Below are 16,994 nucleotides of genomic sequence, written 5' to 3' on the forward strand. Positions count from 1 at the left end.
CATATTTTCAAGTGAATTTAGAGGAAATTGTTCTTTGTAGTACTTATATGGAAAATATGCACTGAACTGTTCCAATTTGGGTGCCTTCGTAGTTTACTCAACAATTTCTTTCAGATCCTAGTGTTGCACTAGCACTAGGGCCTAGTGTCTAGGTATGTATACATTTTTGGCTCCTTGTATATACTGGTTCGTACGGTATTCATCGAGACTGACACTACAAAAAAAACTGTTCGAAAAGTTTTCGCGCCCATTTTATCAAGTTAACGTAATACTCACGTAAATAGTGGCGCGCAACTTATTAGAAATGTCAAAATATGACATATGTCTACGTCAATTTAGTCAAATTAGGGACAATAACAAAAGTGTTATTATAGACTCAGTTACATTTTGAGTTTGGTTCTCTTATCTATATGAATATTTAATCTAATCGAAAATCACTCGTTCTGTCTCGTTAAATATTAGTTGTTGGAATAGAGTCGACGTCTTTCAAATAAGAAATTGTTCAGCTCGGCATTGAGTGTATTTTTCTCGCTACGTTTTGATTGTTTCGATGAGTCATTTTTAAAGAATTCTTCTAATTGCTGTGAAAAATGACGGAAATTGATGGTAAAGTACCTCCGAAAACCATCGAGGAATTATACAAAAATCATGAATTTTACATTGGCCTTGGACTAGCGGTAAAACCTGAAAATCACATTCCATTTGGCTAGAAACGTTGCACATTTAACATTGCATTTGCAACTCACAGGTGTCGTCGAGTGTATTCATCGGATCGAGTTTTATAATCAAGAAAAAGGCTCTGATCAAATTGAATCGAATCGGTGGACTGAGAGCATCAGCTGGTGGATTTGGTTATTTGAAGGAATGGATTTGGTGGGCTGGACTACTAACAAGTAAGTGTAAATTTACACACCTTCTTGTGACGTTGAATAAAACAGAAATTCTTTGCTGTTGTTACAGTGGGCATCGGAGAAGCAGCCAAGTAAGTAATCCGTTTCTGTTCTTGCTTCCATTTTATCGATTTATGACTTCCATAAGATCCGTATGACTAGTAATTTGAATGTAAACCAAATTTCATATTATTGACACGTAGCGAAGGGACTTTCATTGACGACAATCACATTAGCAGAAAAGTCGCTGAGTTGCTTTGACTCAGGCTCTCAAGAGAGTGAGCAATGTCTTTCACTAAGTTACCACAAAATATACCTTAACGAACTGTTCACTAATTGTTGTCATTGCTGGCGATAACAGATGCCAACGAAATGTTTTGCCATTCCACTTAGTCATCGACGACTTGGCAGTACAGTATCTATTAAAATATCTAATCAGCGCGTGCAAAAATGGAATTTTTTTTTAGATTCGATCTATGTGAATAACTTTGATGGAGCCAATAACGGTAATTACGCTATAAATGACCTCTAATTAATGTGATCGTAATAAGACCCTTATACCCGAATGCATGAAAACTCAAGTCAGATCTAAATACAGAATTTTCCGGTAAATGATACCGAATTCTCCCCATATACCACTCACGATACCAATTCTCAGTCACAGCGGTCACAGCTTCCGATTTTAATTAAAGGAAATTTGTTTCAGTTTCGCTGCTTACGCATTCGCACCAGCTTCATTGGTAACACCGTTAGGAGCACTGTCCGTTCTAGTAGCGGCGGTGATGGCATCGAAATTTCTCAACGAACGTCTGAACTTATTGGGAAAACTGGGCTGTTTACTCTGCGTCCTTGGATCAATTATCATAGTACTTCATTCGCCCAAAGAAGTGGAAGTTGAGGATCTAACGGTGCTGATAACAAAACTACAAGACGCGACATTCATCATTTATGTTGTCATCGTGCTCAGTGTGTCATTATTCATATCACTGTACGTTGGACCGCGGTATGGCCACATAAATGTAACCGTTTACATAGTTCTGTGCGCGTCGATCGGAAGTTTAACCGTTATGTCGTGCAAGGCTCTGGGCCTAGCGATACGAGATACAATTTCGGGAAAATCTAACGACTTTGGCGAATGGCTACCGTATTTTCTGATTATCACGACAGCCGTGTTCATTGCCATTCAAATGAACTATTTGAACAAAGCGTTGGACATTTTCAATACAGGAATCGTTACACCCATTTATTATGTGATATTCACGTCCTTGGTGATTGTGGCATCTGCTATTCTGTTTAAAGAATGGGTGCATATGTCCGTGGAAGATGTTATCGGAGATATTTGTGGATTTTTTATTGTTATCGTTGCGGTGATACTGTTGAATGCCTTCCAAAACATGGACGTTTCGTTGAACGATATCCGAACAATTATGCGTCCGCGGCGTGATATGGTAAATCGGGCAAGCAATGATACGACGTACACATTGGATAATGTGTTGGTGCGACAGAATTCGAAAGATATTAAGAATGGTTATGGGACGAACAGTGATTTGTCGCGGAAACTATGACTAAAGTACAATCAGTAAAAGTGTTAAATACTGATTTCGGATGCACATTTTTAGATTAAGAACCATTTTCGTTTCGGGTAACAATATACTGACTCATCGATTTTATTAATTATAGTAAGCACATGCAAAAAAGAACATCTTTTTAAGAACAACTCGCATTGTAAGTTAAGATACCAAAATATAAATTCGAATTTTTTTATTTTTATTGCTTGAGTTTCAATGTAGTTTCATACAATACACAACATACAAAAGAAGCAGCCATACTTTCGCTAGAATCCTGGTCACAATTGTCGAACAAGATTTTTCACTGATCTGTATACATGTGGGTGTAATTTCCACAATTTTCTTTTCAGACACACCATTTGGTGCGGCGGAATCCACTGCATCTACAGCTGCAGAGGGAGAGAGTGGTGAAGAACTTTATATAGGTTGTAATTGGTAGTGGTTGCAATTCTGATAGCAATAGTACACAAAAAAATGGTTCCACGGATCCAAGGGAAGTTGGTTGAGACTACTGTGAGGGCCCATACAGATCATTGTCAAAAATTTCTCTTTTGTGATGCGTGTGATTCCCGACGTACACGACGGATGAATCATAATTTCTGCACTTCAACTAGTCTGCACCAGCTTCAATGGAATTTTTTGTTTTTACCATTTCTGTTAGAATTGTAACCACTACTGCTTACAATCCCAATCAGTTGTCCACCACTCTCTTTCTTTAGGTGTAGGTGCCGCTGCACCAAATAGTGCGGTTGAAAATAATTTTGTTTGTAGAACCTTGGGCAGCTCCAGGCTGATGAATAATATTTAAAAATTAATTAACTTGGCCGATCGGTAATTTATACCTTCTTTGGAACTAATTGCAGAAACAAGACAATACCATCAAACGGTACACATGTTATACTCATAAGATGCCTAGCAGTTAATTCGTGAATTTCAGATTCATTTTTATCTGGGTGGTGCGAGTTCTGCGAAAAGTCTCGCGAGTCCATTCTGCCGAGTGTGCCTTTTTCTGATGGCTATACATGTTCGCATTTGATTTGAATTTCTTTCCACATTACGGACAATCGTATAAATCCTCGTCGGAGTGGATTTCAATAGTGAGTTTCGGGGCAGATAGAAACGATCAATATTACGACCAGAATTAATATTAACCTGTTACAGACGGTAAGCACAGATCGAGTATTAAAATCTGATCTATTACTTCCACTATCAAAGTATTTTTGTTCTGATGATTTCAAATCTTGTACTTCATTTTTTTAAACTTGCCCTATACTATATAAAGGACAATATGTACACATAGCTTGTAATTATTTTTGTCGTCGTTATCGATAACAGATTAATAGTCGTGAGTGACGGGTTAATGTTTCAGGCAGGGACATTGCTGATCCAGGCACACCAGGTTCAAACAGGTGCTAATTGAAAATTCATCGGAATTGCACTTATACCAATCGGATGAACCACTCGTTACCGGCGTGGCACATCCATCTTCTTTCGTTATAATGACCCAAAATATCGACGATACAATGAAACAATTTAATTTCACCGATCTCCTTCAAACAGAAGAGCTTTGATCCATTCAAGTCTCTAAGATATTGCATGAAAAAGTTGAAAAAACAAATAATTTTCAACATTTCCCTACTGCAAAATGAAACTGTTAACGACCTCTGTCGCACATGAGCAGAGTATCACCAGATCGGGCATTTCATTCTGATCTTAATGGAACAATTCAATTTCACCGACCCACACCAAACTTTGATCCGTTCAAGTCTTACAGAGATGGTAGAAAAAAAATATTTTTCAACATTTTCCTACGGCGAAATGGAACTGTTAACGACCTCTGTCTCACATGAGCAGAGTATCACCACCAATCATGATAAAAAGCGATAGGTTATGTTTTCCCCTGATTCTCCAGTTTCCATTGTTCTGTATAAATAGAGTAGGGTAATTTTTGTTAAGAATTCCATGGGTGGAATTTGTGTCATGTACAGATACATATTTAGGATTAATTTTAACATATGTTGAATAAATCAATCATGAACTAGAACCATCAGAGTGGGCTAAGGTTGCGTCACTTAGCCGTGAGTGATACGTAGCAGGAACAAATACGGGTGAAGGTCAAAATTAGATTCAGGCAAATTTTATCTAGATCTGGTCAATCGGAAGATGATCGAAACTAGCCCAGAAATCTATAAATTTCTTGAAATTCGCAGAATTTTCAAGAAGTTTTTCTATAAATTTCTTCATTTTTCGAATTTTTACAAAATTTTAATTTCTTTTAATTTGTAAGAAATCAAATTCCTCGGTTTCTACGAATTCCTACTGAGATTTTAGAAATTTTAGAACACTTTCTAGAAAATAGGCCTTGCTACTTATGCATTTCACTATGAAGCCATGCGAAATGTAGTCGCTGACAGTAATAAATGACGTAAAATGTTACCAACGCTTAGTATATCACACTTTCCCGTCGTTTCTCTTCAAGACAAAGCAAAATATTAAAAACGTTTGTTGGATTTTTTAGTTTGTTATATTTGAGCGGGAGAAAAAAGGATAAGGACAGGGAAAGGATTCACGTAACATGGACATAAGATAAAGCGTATTACAACAATCCAGTAACGGCTTTAATCCATGGTACATAAGTTTCGACGCGTACGAATGACGTGATTTCATTCTGTGCACATTGTTTCGATACAGTCGATGCTAGACCAGCCTAAAGAATAACAACGCTTAATCAGTTAATCTCTCCAATATCAATTCAAAATGCAAAAATTACCAAAACCCAAACACCACGATGAGAAATAGCCAATGCATTGCCCTGATCACCTTCACACACCTTTTTCGATTCGGGGTGGTTATCATGGGCGCAGAATGTTGATACAAGGTTTACGTTTTTGATTTGTTTCTGGCATGCATCATCTGGTACAACACTGGGGTAAAGAGCCTTCCAAGCGGTTGCCGGAGATGGCTTGTCTGTAGGTTCAGAAATACCGAAACCGACAATAGTTCCTAAGATACAAAAATTAAGTTTATCGGAGTTTTGGCACTTAGAATACAATTAGAAATGCTAGAATCTAATGTTTCAAGAGGGTGTCGTGGCTTCGGGGAGGCTAGAGAAAGAAAATGAATGATCAATGTTCCCTTAATTTTAAATGAATTCCCAGGGTCTCATGGAACACCCAACTATTCCCCGAAATATCTGCTCTTATTAAGTTGACTTAAAACTCTTACCGTCCTGGTAAACGCGAGGAATAGCAACATCGAATTGTGGCAACGCAAGGGAAGAGACCATAGCTAAAATTCAATCAGAATTAGTCGTCACCGTCTGATATGAATATTAATGAGACTTACCAGATGGTAAGAAAGAGTCAAGTACCAGCACACCAATATTGTTGTTTTCATTAGCTGCTTCATAGTTCGGATGGATAAATGCGTTTGAGCTTTGTGTATAGTTAAGCTTGGAAATTTGACTAGATCCGTATCCGATATTCCATACGTTGTAACTGTTCGCAAAGTTCGTTAACGAATTAGAAAATAGAAATAGTTATTAACAAGACGAGGCCAAGGGATAACAAGTTGAAAAGTGTAATATCGTTTGAATTTTGTCGATCCGAGGCGAAGCTGAGGTCAATAAACACACGAAAACGAGACTTTTCCACTTTTATTCCAAATTTTGCAATGGATTTTTCATGCAATGGGTGTCGAAACTTCATGAAATTCGATGAAAAATCACCATTCTTGGCCCGTAAGTATGTAAAATAATATTTACCCTCTGATCAGTGATGCAACGGTTAGGACATATTTTCTCGTGATCCTAATTCGGAGAAGAATTTCAATAAATTTTCTTACGAACTAAAACTAATTGAAAGAAAAATATTTACGGAATTCCTGCACCAAAGGCAAATGTATTATTACCGGAACAAGCAATAAATACTTGATTTACGTTCGATATTGCTGACCGTGAAGTAATTACATTAGCCTAATAATGGAAAACAAGTGATGTTAAGTTGTAAAATCGGATATTGAAAGTTTACTAACGCTTGCTAGTCCAACACACAAACACCCAAGTAGAGATGCGAACAACATTTTTCTTTTTGTTAAACGTTACCGCGTGAAATTAAACTCTAAATTAAAATTTAAAGTTGCTAGTCAGCAGCTTATAAGTAACTAAGCTGTCCGTAGTCGATAACTATCTCGAAGCAATTCAATGTTCTGTGTAATAATTGATTTTCGGTATATTGAATTGATGTCCACTATCTGTACATCGAGTTATCATTTTATCGTGTAATTAATGGTTCTAATTGCAATTTCGACACACAAAAAAGAATTGTTCATGTTAGCGATTATGCCGTTGGACATACATTGTAACGGCATTTAGTATCATTTTCTTTGGAAATTCGACTTAGGAATTTTGCTTCCAAATTTTAATTTCCTGGAATTGATTGCTACAAAAAACATTCAGTGGCAACAAAAAGAAACCACAAAACATGATGTTGTAGCACCAGCCCATTGTAATGAATGGTTTCATTTGTTAAAAATAAATATTTTTTTCTATCAAAATGATTACGCATCGATGGTTGATGGTCTACATTATGTATAACATTAACAAGTAGCTCTTAAGAAACTGAAAATTAATTGAAAAACTAAATTTTTGCTTGAAATTGGTTGATTAGAGGCGAAACATAGGTCAACAATCACACAGCCATACAGCTCTTGAATTTTCTACCAAGATGCAATTTTGAACGTACTGAAAGAAAATGCCACTTGCAAGGTATGTCGTTCAGCATCCTATAAATCAGAAGCTCATAAGATCTTCATGGTCGGAGAAGTGATCATCCTAGCCTGAGAAATCTAGAAAAAGTCGTAGATTTGCAACTATATAGCGAGGCGAAGCCGAGATCTACAAACACATGAAAATGTGACTTTTCGCTGTTATCCCCGTTGTGGAAAGTAGGGTTTGAAACATGAAAGGTACGGCATTCGACGCATGTAAAACGATTTTATACATTACCCCAACAAATAAGCCTTCATCACTTAGAAAAACAAGCCTTAAGCTAAGTACGATATATACTAGGCAATGGTACAATGTCTACAAATATTACAGGTGACGTCACTGAAATTTATTCACCTGTTTCAACTGGACCACTGATACAAACAAATCTGCTCATATGTTTTCATGCAGATGAAATAGTTATGAGTGGTGGATCAGTGACAAAAATTCTTGCCTAGATGGTTAAAATTGGAAGAATTGGATTCCATGCTGAGTGTTTGTAACTGAAACCGTTGTAATGTGTTGGATTTTTTGATTGGATAAATAATTCTTCTTTCATTTTTCTCAAATGATAGTCATTTTCTTTCTATTCATGATTATTTGTGAATTGTCCCAGTTTATTTACTGTGACCTTTCTTCTTTGTGAGATGTTTTACCTTTGCAAATTGTAGTAATAGTTTCTCTTGCCATACAATTGTTGCATGGAATTTCATAGATACTTGGTGGTGTATATCTAGTCTGGGTTCTTATGTCAATCCGCGCGCTAGGCGTTTCCCGAGTTTTTCAGTTATAGCATTCGATTGAGCTTGAAAAATCGTGAAACATATGTCTTTTTCAAAAATCGTAATTTTTATACATTTTTTGCGCATTTTTTACATAAGAACCCAGAGTAATCTCCTTAATTGACTCCATCCGTCAACTTTAAACACTTCCGATCACCACGTCCAGATGGAAGAAGTCTCGAGAATAATATCTATGAAAGCACCAGGAATCGACGGAATTCCGAATATACTGCTGAAAAGGCTGCCTATTGTCGCTAAACAATTCATTACGAAGATGATCAATTCTTGCATCGACGAGTGCTATTTCCCTGGGCATTTCAAGAAGGCGAAAGTCACATCAATTTTGAAACCACAAAAAGACCCCAAAAACGCTGTGAGCTATAGACCGATTAGTCTATTAAGTTCAATTGGAAAAATATTCGAACGAATCATCTACGCATCACTGAAAATTCCGTTATTCAAGCTAAACAATTCGGCTTCCGGCCAGGTCACTCAACTGTTCATCAAATCAAAAGAATCATCAACATCATCAATGCTAACAAGACGAGCAGAAAATCCACAGGAATGGTACTTATCGACATGGAAAAAGCGTTTGACTCGGTTTGGCACGTGAAGAGTAACCAAGCTGGAAAAAGTTGGAACGCCTTCCTACCTGATTAAGATTATTTCATCATTTCTAAAGGACAGAAGCTTTACAGTCTGTGTCAATGGAGCCGAATCTTCACCAAAATCCGTCCCGGCTGGACTTGCCCAGGGTTCGGTTATTTCGCCATTATTGTATGCTGTTTACACTTCAGACCTGAGAGTACCTTTGAGTTGTGAGAGTGGATATTATGCCGATGACACCGCTATTCTCTCTTCAGCGAAACAGTCCAATACAGTAGTCAAAAATCTCTCAGACGCTCTATCGAAGATCCACAAATATTTCGTTAAGTGGAAGATCAAGATCAACTGTGACAAGACGCAAGCGATTCTGTTCAAATTTAACCAATCAAAGAGACGAACACCGTCAAGAGATTTGTACTTCAATGGTTCGTTAATCAGCTTTAAAATGGAAGTAACATACCTCGGGATGGTGATTGATCACAAACTGAATTTTACGAGACAAATTGAATCGTGCAGAATGAAGGCGCTAAACAGTTTCAAAGCACTCTACCCGCTTCTCTGTCGGAATTCATTGCTATCAACAGAGTCAAAGTTGACTTTGTATAAATGCATCATCCGCCCTAAAATGACTTACGCATCACTGGTTTGGATCGGCACATCACGAACGAATCACAACAAATTGAAGGTAACTCAGAACTAAATTTTAAAATGCATCCACAATGTGCCGAGAATGTTCCCTACGATTGCACTCTTGGAAAGGTCCGGAATCGACTCTATCGTCAACTTGTTACAAGAACAAGCCAGTGTTTTCTTCAACAAATGTGCAATATCTGAGCATGAATTGATTAGGCGTATGACGCGGTGATTTTTAGCTTGTTTTCCTTCTTTCTTTCTTTTCTATCTTTTAATTTTATGAACTCTAAATTTGTCTTCTCTTTCTTTCCTTCTTAATGATAAAAATAATGAAGAGGTTTTTGATTGCCATAATTTTTGCCTCAACGATCTCATCAGTGATATTTTGTTCTTCAAATTTCTAAATTGTATTAAATTCAGTATATGACTTGACTAGTCGGTGTGGAATCGATTGATTAATCACGACGATAATTTGTAACTGTGTATGCATACCAAAGATTTATTGAATTACGATTTAAAAAAAAAATCTCCTTAATTGACTTTAGCATGTGTAATATTTTGTTCCTGGAGTGAATGTTACTTTCTATTTCAATTTTCTTCTTAATATTCCGTCAATTTTCTTCGATAAATTTTTAACGTAATAAGCTATTGCGATCCATGGGCCTTTCTTTCCTCTTGATTTTCTTCTTCCATTAATTTTATTTCTGTTTTGTTGATTTGTTGATTTGTAAATGTTCGTATTTTCACTATTTCCATGGAATGTCGGATTTTGAATCGGTGGTATTTGTGTTGATTGTTCAGTGTTGAGAGAGTTTAATTTTTCTCGCATTTTAATTAAGTCCAATGAATCCTTGTAGATAGTTATTCAATATATAATAATTCGCCATCAATGATATCCTCGTCACATATTGTGAAGGCTCTGTATGTTAACGCATATCATCAAAAGACAACTTATTCGACATCTACTAGCCATCTACTATTATATCAATTGTATTTAAGGAAAGAGGACATGGAAACTTGTCTCCAATTTCTACTTAGGGATTTTAAGGAATTTGATGAGATCGGAAATTATTAAAGGATTGGTAGTGGCGGAATAAGTTTCAAAGCGAAGTTCGCAAACTAAAATTGACAGATATAATGTGGGACGAATTGCACAAAGTTAGAACATTGGTTTTGAGTGATAACGTATACACTTCATTATTTCATTTGTATTGGATGATCGAAGGTGATACTTTGAAATACTTTGACGGTTACAGTCCGAGAAAAATAAGAAGTGACCAATTCAACGTTTATAATCCAACTTGTTCCACAAACCCATATGGATGCTTAATAACGTGGATATCGCAAGTGGAATAAGTTGGATTATAAACGTTGAATTGATCCCTTCTTAGACTCAGACTTTTTCTAGAAGACAGTTTAGACATTCTTAAAGATGACCATCAAATAGAATTTGTATTTTTTTGCGGGTAATATACTGAAAATACCATGCCTTCCTTTTAAAACATAAAATATTTTCTTGCGGCCTTTTGAAGTAACATGGTAAACGCTCAGAACGTTATCAACACATTAAAGATAGGTCTGCCTTAACCTTTTTTAGTAAACGAACATTTTCAAAATTCTCGGGAAATAATTTTTATTTACAATTTCCATTGCCAACTTCAATCCAATTTCATTCTAGTTAATATTCGCCACACTTCTAATCCATTCTAAATAGTTCTGCGTCTGAACATATCTCGACCGATCAGAGCGAATGCAAAACAATTCGAATTGAGTCAACAAGCCAGTCTGAAAAAAATTAAGTTTTTAAATTTTTCGAATTGTTGGAGCGAGCATGATTCTTACCAAAATTAAATTTCCTCGGAAAGATGTGACAAAGGGACTGCCAACGCTGTGGGTACACACGTTGGCACTATATTCATTATCACGGGCACAAAATAGATTCTCAGCGGTGTCCTGCATATTAGCACAAGCACTATTAGGTTGTACTAGCAAGTAGGCAGCACGTAGATCAGCCGATACAATGGGCACTTCACTTGTCGTCCGAACATTAAATCCTACTATTGTGCCTTCTTCATCCAAACGCGGGAGAACCATTACTGATGAAGGAAGGGGAAGACTAACAGGTTCAACAAGGGCTGCAAAAATAGAATTGTAAATATTTATGGATCCAATAGTCAACAACATTGATCATACGTGAGTTGATGATTTGCGGCAGGATAATCACACCGATATTGTTTGTATTTGGTGACACGTAACCGGGATGTATAAAGGCTATGGTGCTGGTAACTCTTGTTAAATTCGATACAACTGTAGCGCCGTAACCTATTTGCCATTGAGTGAATCTTATAGCGCGAAAAATTTCAAAAACATAAAAAAAACCAACTCAAATCAAAGACTGTTCTAGGAATTCATTTACCCTGAAATAAGTCTTGCAATCGTCAAAACATGTCGTCTAGTAATAAATGCCCCGCCACCTGTAGGACCGGAGCCTCCTTGAATGTATGCAAAATACGGTCTTTGCTCGGCAACCTCACCATTTAGAATTCCAGCAGAACTCTAAACAAATGATAGTTGTGAGACGACGAATTGGATGGAATTTCTGTTTCAACTTACACGAAGCCCAAAAATGGCAATCAATAGTACACAGAATATCAATTTCATTACGGAATGTTTCTCTGGTCGGTTGATGATGTTGAACTAAATGCCGTTGATTAAATGTTCGGTGATACGGGCATAGCTCATTTATTTCCAGAGATTTTTCTTTATCAATACTTTACCAAGTAAATTTGTTAATCTTACTGCACATTAATTCTCCAATACGACAGGTAGGATTCAACGTATTGTATCTAAACTCATGGAATTGATTAAATGGATCGATTTTCGTTAATGGTCGAGATAAATATTTATCTGCTCGTTGGATTGAGATGAGTCAACATGATTAATTGATTTACCGTTATGGTTGGATTTATTTATGAATAAGTTTCTATCAACAAATGTATTAGCCCGTAGCCGATCTAACATTTTCGTATCAAATTCATGTTCCCAAAAAAATGTTGTCAAAAGTTTTTATTTCCATGACATAAACAGGCAAAATAAATCAGAGAAAAACAATTCAACTTGTTACTTTTTCTACAGACGGCAAGCATATTTAACAGAACCTGCTGTTGTCTAGGAATTTACAAGGATCAACGCACTTCGAACAAAAGTTTGGAAATACCTTGGTGAACTCACTTGCCAAAATAGTGACAAATCAATTACTAATTCCTGTCAATTCCTTCAATAACCGGATCAATTCCGTTTTGGCGGATTCGCTCTTCAATTCCTTTTATTTCCTATATTTCTTATTAATTTCCCAAATTTTCCTTTAATTGTCTTTATTTCGATAATTTTCTAAGATTTCCTTCAAATGTAAAGAAAATAAACCGTCGAATTCACTGCAGTTTCGTGTTGCCGGTAAATAATAGTAATTGAAGGAAGTACTAGAAATTGATTGAATTACTAGAAATTGACTGGAAATAAGAGAGATTGATAGAAATTAAAAGTTAATATAAGGAAATACGGATACGTATGATGAACGAAAGAACTAGCGACTGTATTTTCTTTTGGTTTTAATTTTAAAATCCCAAACCGATGCTCAGTTTCCGTTTTAGAGGTGCAAAAATGCTCAACGAACCAAGTCGACAAGATCGCAATTCGCGAAACGTGCAACGAGTGAAAAGATCAAGTTTTTGCATTGGCCGATTCTTGTGATCATCATACTCATCCGTATTTCCTCTCAATTCTTTCAATTTCTATTCCTTTCCGGTCAATTTCCAGTCAATTCCTTATAATTCCATCAACTTCTAGTATTTCCTTCAATTGCTATTATTTACGGGGTTGCTCAGGCAATTCCTTCAAGGGTGTGTAGTCAATTACACGGTGTCGTTTCCCCATCGGAAAATAGAGTTTGTATGAAAAATGTTCCACATTTTTTTACCGTGTCAAAATTTGTACTCATGCTTGAAGTGCGTCGACAGGATGGAAATATAAAATCTTTCACTACGTTTGAAACCTTACATCATAATATTGTGACATCAATTTGAATCCATTTACATTGTCGCATTACTATTATATTGCATTACATCGGACCAAAGAGCATTAATGAACTCTTAAAAGCAACAAACGTGATGTGTAAACCAATTACAATTTTCTTTCTTTACTAAGATTCTCAGCGGAAAACGAAACCCATACAAAGTTTCCGTAATGAAAAGCAAAGGGAAGTTGTGGTCTCACGGGCTGACAGATGTTTAAGAGTTAGCATTTACAAGGCTTGGTGTCACCTAATTAAGTTACAACTCGCACTTCAATCCACTGGTTCCTGTGGAAAGCAGGAATGCGTGACTCGCTGAAACGGATATCTTACAGTAATCTCCCCAAGACTCTTACTGCAAACACAAGCTGACGGTAGCCGATAGCCCACAGCCAATGTAAGACTTAAAAATGTCCTGGAGAAGAGGGTTTAGCTACGGCCGCTACAAGAATTACTGAACCAGTAGTTGGTAAAACTCAAATCTTTTGTAGCAAACAATAAAATTCTTTATTTATTTTATCAAACAGGAATTATGATTTAGACGAAGTCAGTGTCCAGCAATTACAATCTTACGATAATTTGTGTAATTTATTGTAATTTGCGATGAACGTTGGAACTGGAATACCTGGTAAGGATAAAAATGACCGGAAAATTGGCATTATTGTCATGAAAATTCAAACGATCATTTGGAAACTTACCCGTAACATTTGTGATCCAAGAAACGTATTTTCCAACGATTGTGTAACCGGTCTGTTGTGAAGCCGCACATCCAGGTAAAATACGCGATGCAACACCAACCTATTGAAAAAACGATTCTAGTTCAGTTTTTGGCCGGAGAAATAGAGTTCCATAACATTACCAATATATTATTGGCGGCATCCGTCTCATCCCCGGTAAAGCTTCCTGCACCATTGTCCCCTGGGCACACCCAAGAGATTCCACCTGCATCTATTGCGCAGAAATGTGTGTCGGCTGCTACAACATCTCCTAAATCGCATTCGATAGGTTCCTCGTTAGCTTGATGTGGCTCCGAGCTAGCTCCTGTACTATTTGCCGCGGTAAAACCAAATCCTACTGTAAAGAGTGGTCCTGCTCCTGGCGCCGCTTCGTCGGTCGAAATGGTAATGGCATTAATTAAGGGGAATGTGGCAGTTCCTTGAAGGAAAAGCAGTGCAATATCGTTGCTGAAGTCCGAGTTATCATAGTTTTCGTGAATAAGTCTAAACGATGAGTCGACGAGACGACGAGAAGTACCACCAACGATGAAACCAATTTGGTACCTGTCGACATCTCCTTGTACTAAATGCGCAGCTGTAAGGACATGACGAGCGGAAATGATTGATCCACTACCAAGAGCTGCGGTGTTAGTTCCATTCAAATTTGTTCGATGAACTAAAATCATGCACGCATGTGGTGCAAATAAAGCCACCACAGGATTTGGAGAGCCACCAACACGGCCTACTGGTTTGGGAATAGCCTGGAGTACATTTGGCAAATTAACATGAATCTTGAGATACGACAACATAACGTGGATGGCTTACATTAGCTCCTAACACGCACAAAGCAATCAAAATCAAATATCCTGTCATTTTCGTTGTTCGTTAAATGGGTGTCCAAAGTCACTGATCACAACTTAACACCGTGGATTAATAAACTACTGTCTTCCACATGCCTAATACGCGTATTTATTTGGATTTTCAATTTTGATCGGTATCGCTCTATATAAGCCGCCATTTCATTTCTTATCATACAAAAGTCAAATGTTATGTTTTGGTAATTAGATTCTTGAAATCATTTGATTAAATCGGATTCACTTTACTACTACTGGATATGACTACCGTAACATTTACGGAAATACGTTGGAAGACTGAAATGTGTGAAATTTAATTAGAATTTACCAGAAGCGACTGTGCGTCATTTCGTATCGCGAATTTATCGCTGAAGATACCAAAGAGGCTTGTTACTTGTGGTGGCAGGATGTTATTGAGTTAAGATTAGTCCAGGAGTCTGAGAATCGATTTACTCGTTTGTTTGGTTTATAATGATTGATTTTTCTATTCATAACTCATACGTCGGCACTTTTTGCTGATTTTCAGACACCCACCCCTTGTCACCTTTTGTCCATGCTGACGGCAGATTTTCCAAACTTCGTAGTACTTTTACTCTAAAAGGCTTTTTTGAGATTTAGAGTTCTCAAATCGAGTTAGCTTAAAGGTTGGAACAAAATTTTCATTGCCGTGTCCTGCAAATACGTGACAAGGTTCCACACTAGAACCAGAACCTTGTGTTGAGATTGATTAAACATTTGAACTTAAATTACAATATTTTAGCTACTTTCCCGTCCAATCCATAGACTAGCACAGTATTTTTGCTACGTTACACAAGGATCACTCTGCATCGCTACACCATTTCACTACAGTCAAAGTTGCTTCCCGACTATGAGCAAAATGTGTAAAAATAGTGTTTTTTCAGAAAGAGTCCCTCGGAATCGATCGGTTATGGGCTAGAATTGTCCCGCAGACACGTTTCTAATAAAAAAAAACTATTATCGACGAGAATTTGGTTCAAATTTACTCTTTTATTCCTGCCGTAAAGGTCAACTTTTTTTCAAATGGTCCGCAAATTGTGCAACACAAAACTTCTAAGGTGAAATTTTGATATGTGATGGAGGCTGAGGTCAGCTACCATAATATGCAGGCGGCCCCTCACAACAATGTTGTTGCAGAGATAAATACAGAACTCTTTGAAAGTTGACCATACTTTGACTGCTGGCTGGCCATTGGTGGTGAGTGCGGAAGTCAGGGTGTGCTCAAATTGTAGGCCGTGGACAGGCCAACAATCCTACAAAGTTTTAACTTTTTGGGTTCCTCCTTCCTTAAGATATTGCTAAAAAAAGTGTATTCACCACCCCTTGACATCATATGACATGCACACACATGACACCTAAACTGGATTTTTTTTGTAAAAAATCGCTAGAATTGAACAACGAATAGAATGAGCTATAACTCAATAATATCGGAAAAATTGGCGAATTGATCTTAATGAGTTTGGTAGATGCTATTTGCACCCGGGTGCAATTAGTCATATAAAGACTATTTGCACCCGGGTGCAAATAGTCATATAAACACTATTTGCACCCAACTATATCAAAATCCAAGGAAATTACGTTTTTTTTTATATGGAAACTATTAGAAAAAGCTGCCGTTTAAGTTAAAAGTAACAATGGAAGTACTTAGTGAATGAAAATTGTATTTTTATTTATCAAAAATACAAAAAGAAAGAATTTCAGTGTGGAAAAGTACAAAAAAATTTAGATTCTGCAAGATTTGCAAAAGAATGTCACATTTACTTGTTTTGCTGCAGCGGCAGTAATATCAGTACATAACAAATGGAACCAATCGAGGCAAGTACACAGCACATTACCTGAAATCTGTAGATAAACAAGAAAATTCAAAGCACTGCCGATGGTTTTGTACTGATACGATAATCTGTAGTAGAACAGAACTTTGTTTTTGAAGTAGATAAATTTTGGATAAGGTTCAGAATCAATATCTGAGCTGCGATCTAGTGTGTTCGGACCCATTCGTAAAAGGAAAAATCTAATTGCTAAAGTCCAACAGAGTATTTTCGTTCCTATTCGTAAAGGGATTAATCTAATTGCTAAAGTCCATCACAGTATGT

General features: G+C 36.9%; 4 protein-coding genes across 4 annotated transcripts; 1 reads left to right on the top strand and 3 right to left on the bottom strand.

The window, feature by feature from the left end:
* The first annotated feature begins 326 nt into the window (after positions 1–326).
* On the top strand, positions 327–2,660 carry LOC119066724 (magnesium transporter NIPA2). Its single transcript, XM_037169344.1, has 4 exons — positions 327–677; positions 749–893; positions 961–982; positions 1,597–2,660. Exons 1-4 carry the CDS (start codon positions 591–593, stop codon positions 2,453–2,455), a joined length of 1,113 nt encoding a protein of 370 aa, XP_037025239.1. The 5' UTR covers positions 327–590; the 3' UTR covers positions 2,456–2,660.
* Positions 2,661–4,963: 2,303 nt separating this feature from the next.
* Positions 4,964–6,638, bottom strand: LOC119066730 (vitamin K-dependent protein C-like). Its single transcript, XM_037169351.1, has 7 exons — positions 6,491–6,638; positions 6,334–6,431; positions 6,222–6,266; positions 5,804–5,955; positions 5,684–5,746; positions 5,229–5,461; positions 4,964–5,165 (listed from the first exon to the last, which is right to left on the bottom strand). The coding sequence occupies exons 1-7, from the start codon at positions 6,536–6,538 to the stop codon at positions 5,055–5,057; spliced, it is 750 nt and encodes a 249-aa protein (XP_037025246.1). The 5' UTR covers positions 6,539–6,638; the 3' UTR covers positions 4,964–5,054.
* A 4,213-nt stretch (positions 6,639–10,851) lies between these two features.
* Positions 10,852–12,087, bottom strand: LOC119066731 (vitamin K-dependent protein C-like). Its single transcript, XM_037169352.1, has 6 exons — positions 12,022–12,087; positions 11,858–11,941; positions 11,661–11,800; positions 11,438–11,586; positions 11,087–11,379; positions 10,852–11,029 (listed from the first exon to the last, which is right to left on the bottom strand). Exons 2-6 carry the CDS (start codon positions 11,903–11,905, stop codon positions 10,919–10,921), a joined length of 741 nt encoding a protein of 246 aa, XP_037025247.1. The 5' UTR covers positions 11,906–11,941; positions 12,022–12,087; the 3' UTR covers positions 10,852–10,918.
* Positions 12,088–13,796: 1,709 nt separating this feature from the next.
* LOC119066728 (chymotrypsin-1-like) lies at positions 13,797–15,013 on the bottom strand. The gene is made up of 4 exons (XM_037169348.1): positions 14,855–15,013; positions 14,173–14,790; positions 14,012–14,111; positions 13,797–13,938 (listed from the first exon to the last, which is right to left on the bottom strand). Exons 1-4 carry the CDS (start codon positions 14,900–14,902, stop codon positions 13,883–13,885), a joined length of 822 nt encoding a protein of 273 aa, XP_037025243.1. The 5' UTR covers positions 14,903–15,013; the 3' UTR covers positions 13,797–13,882.
* Positions 15,014–16,994: the final 1,981 nt, after the last annotated feature.

Source organism: Bradysia coprophila, chromosome IV (assembly GCF_014529535.1).
Source record: "Bradysia coprophila strain Holo2 chromosome IV, BU_Bcop_v1, whole genome shotgun sequence".
Classification (NCBI taxonomy): Eukaryota; Metazoa; Arthropoda; class Insecta; order Diptera; family Sciaridae; genus Bradysia; species Bradysia coprophila.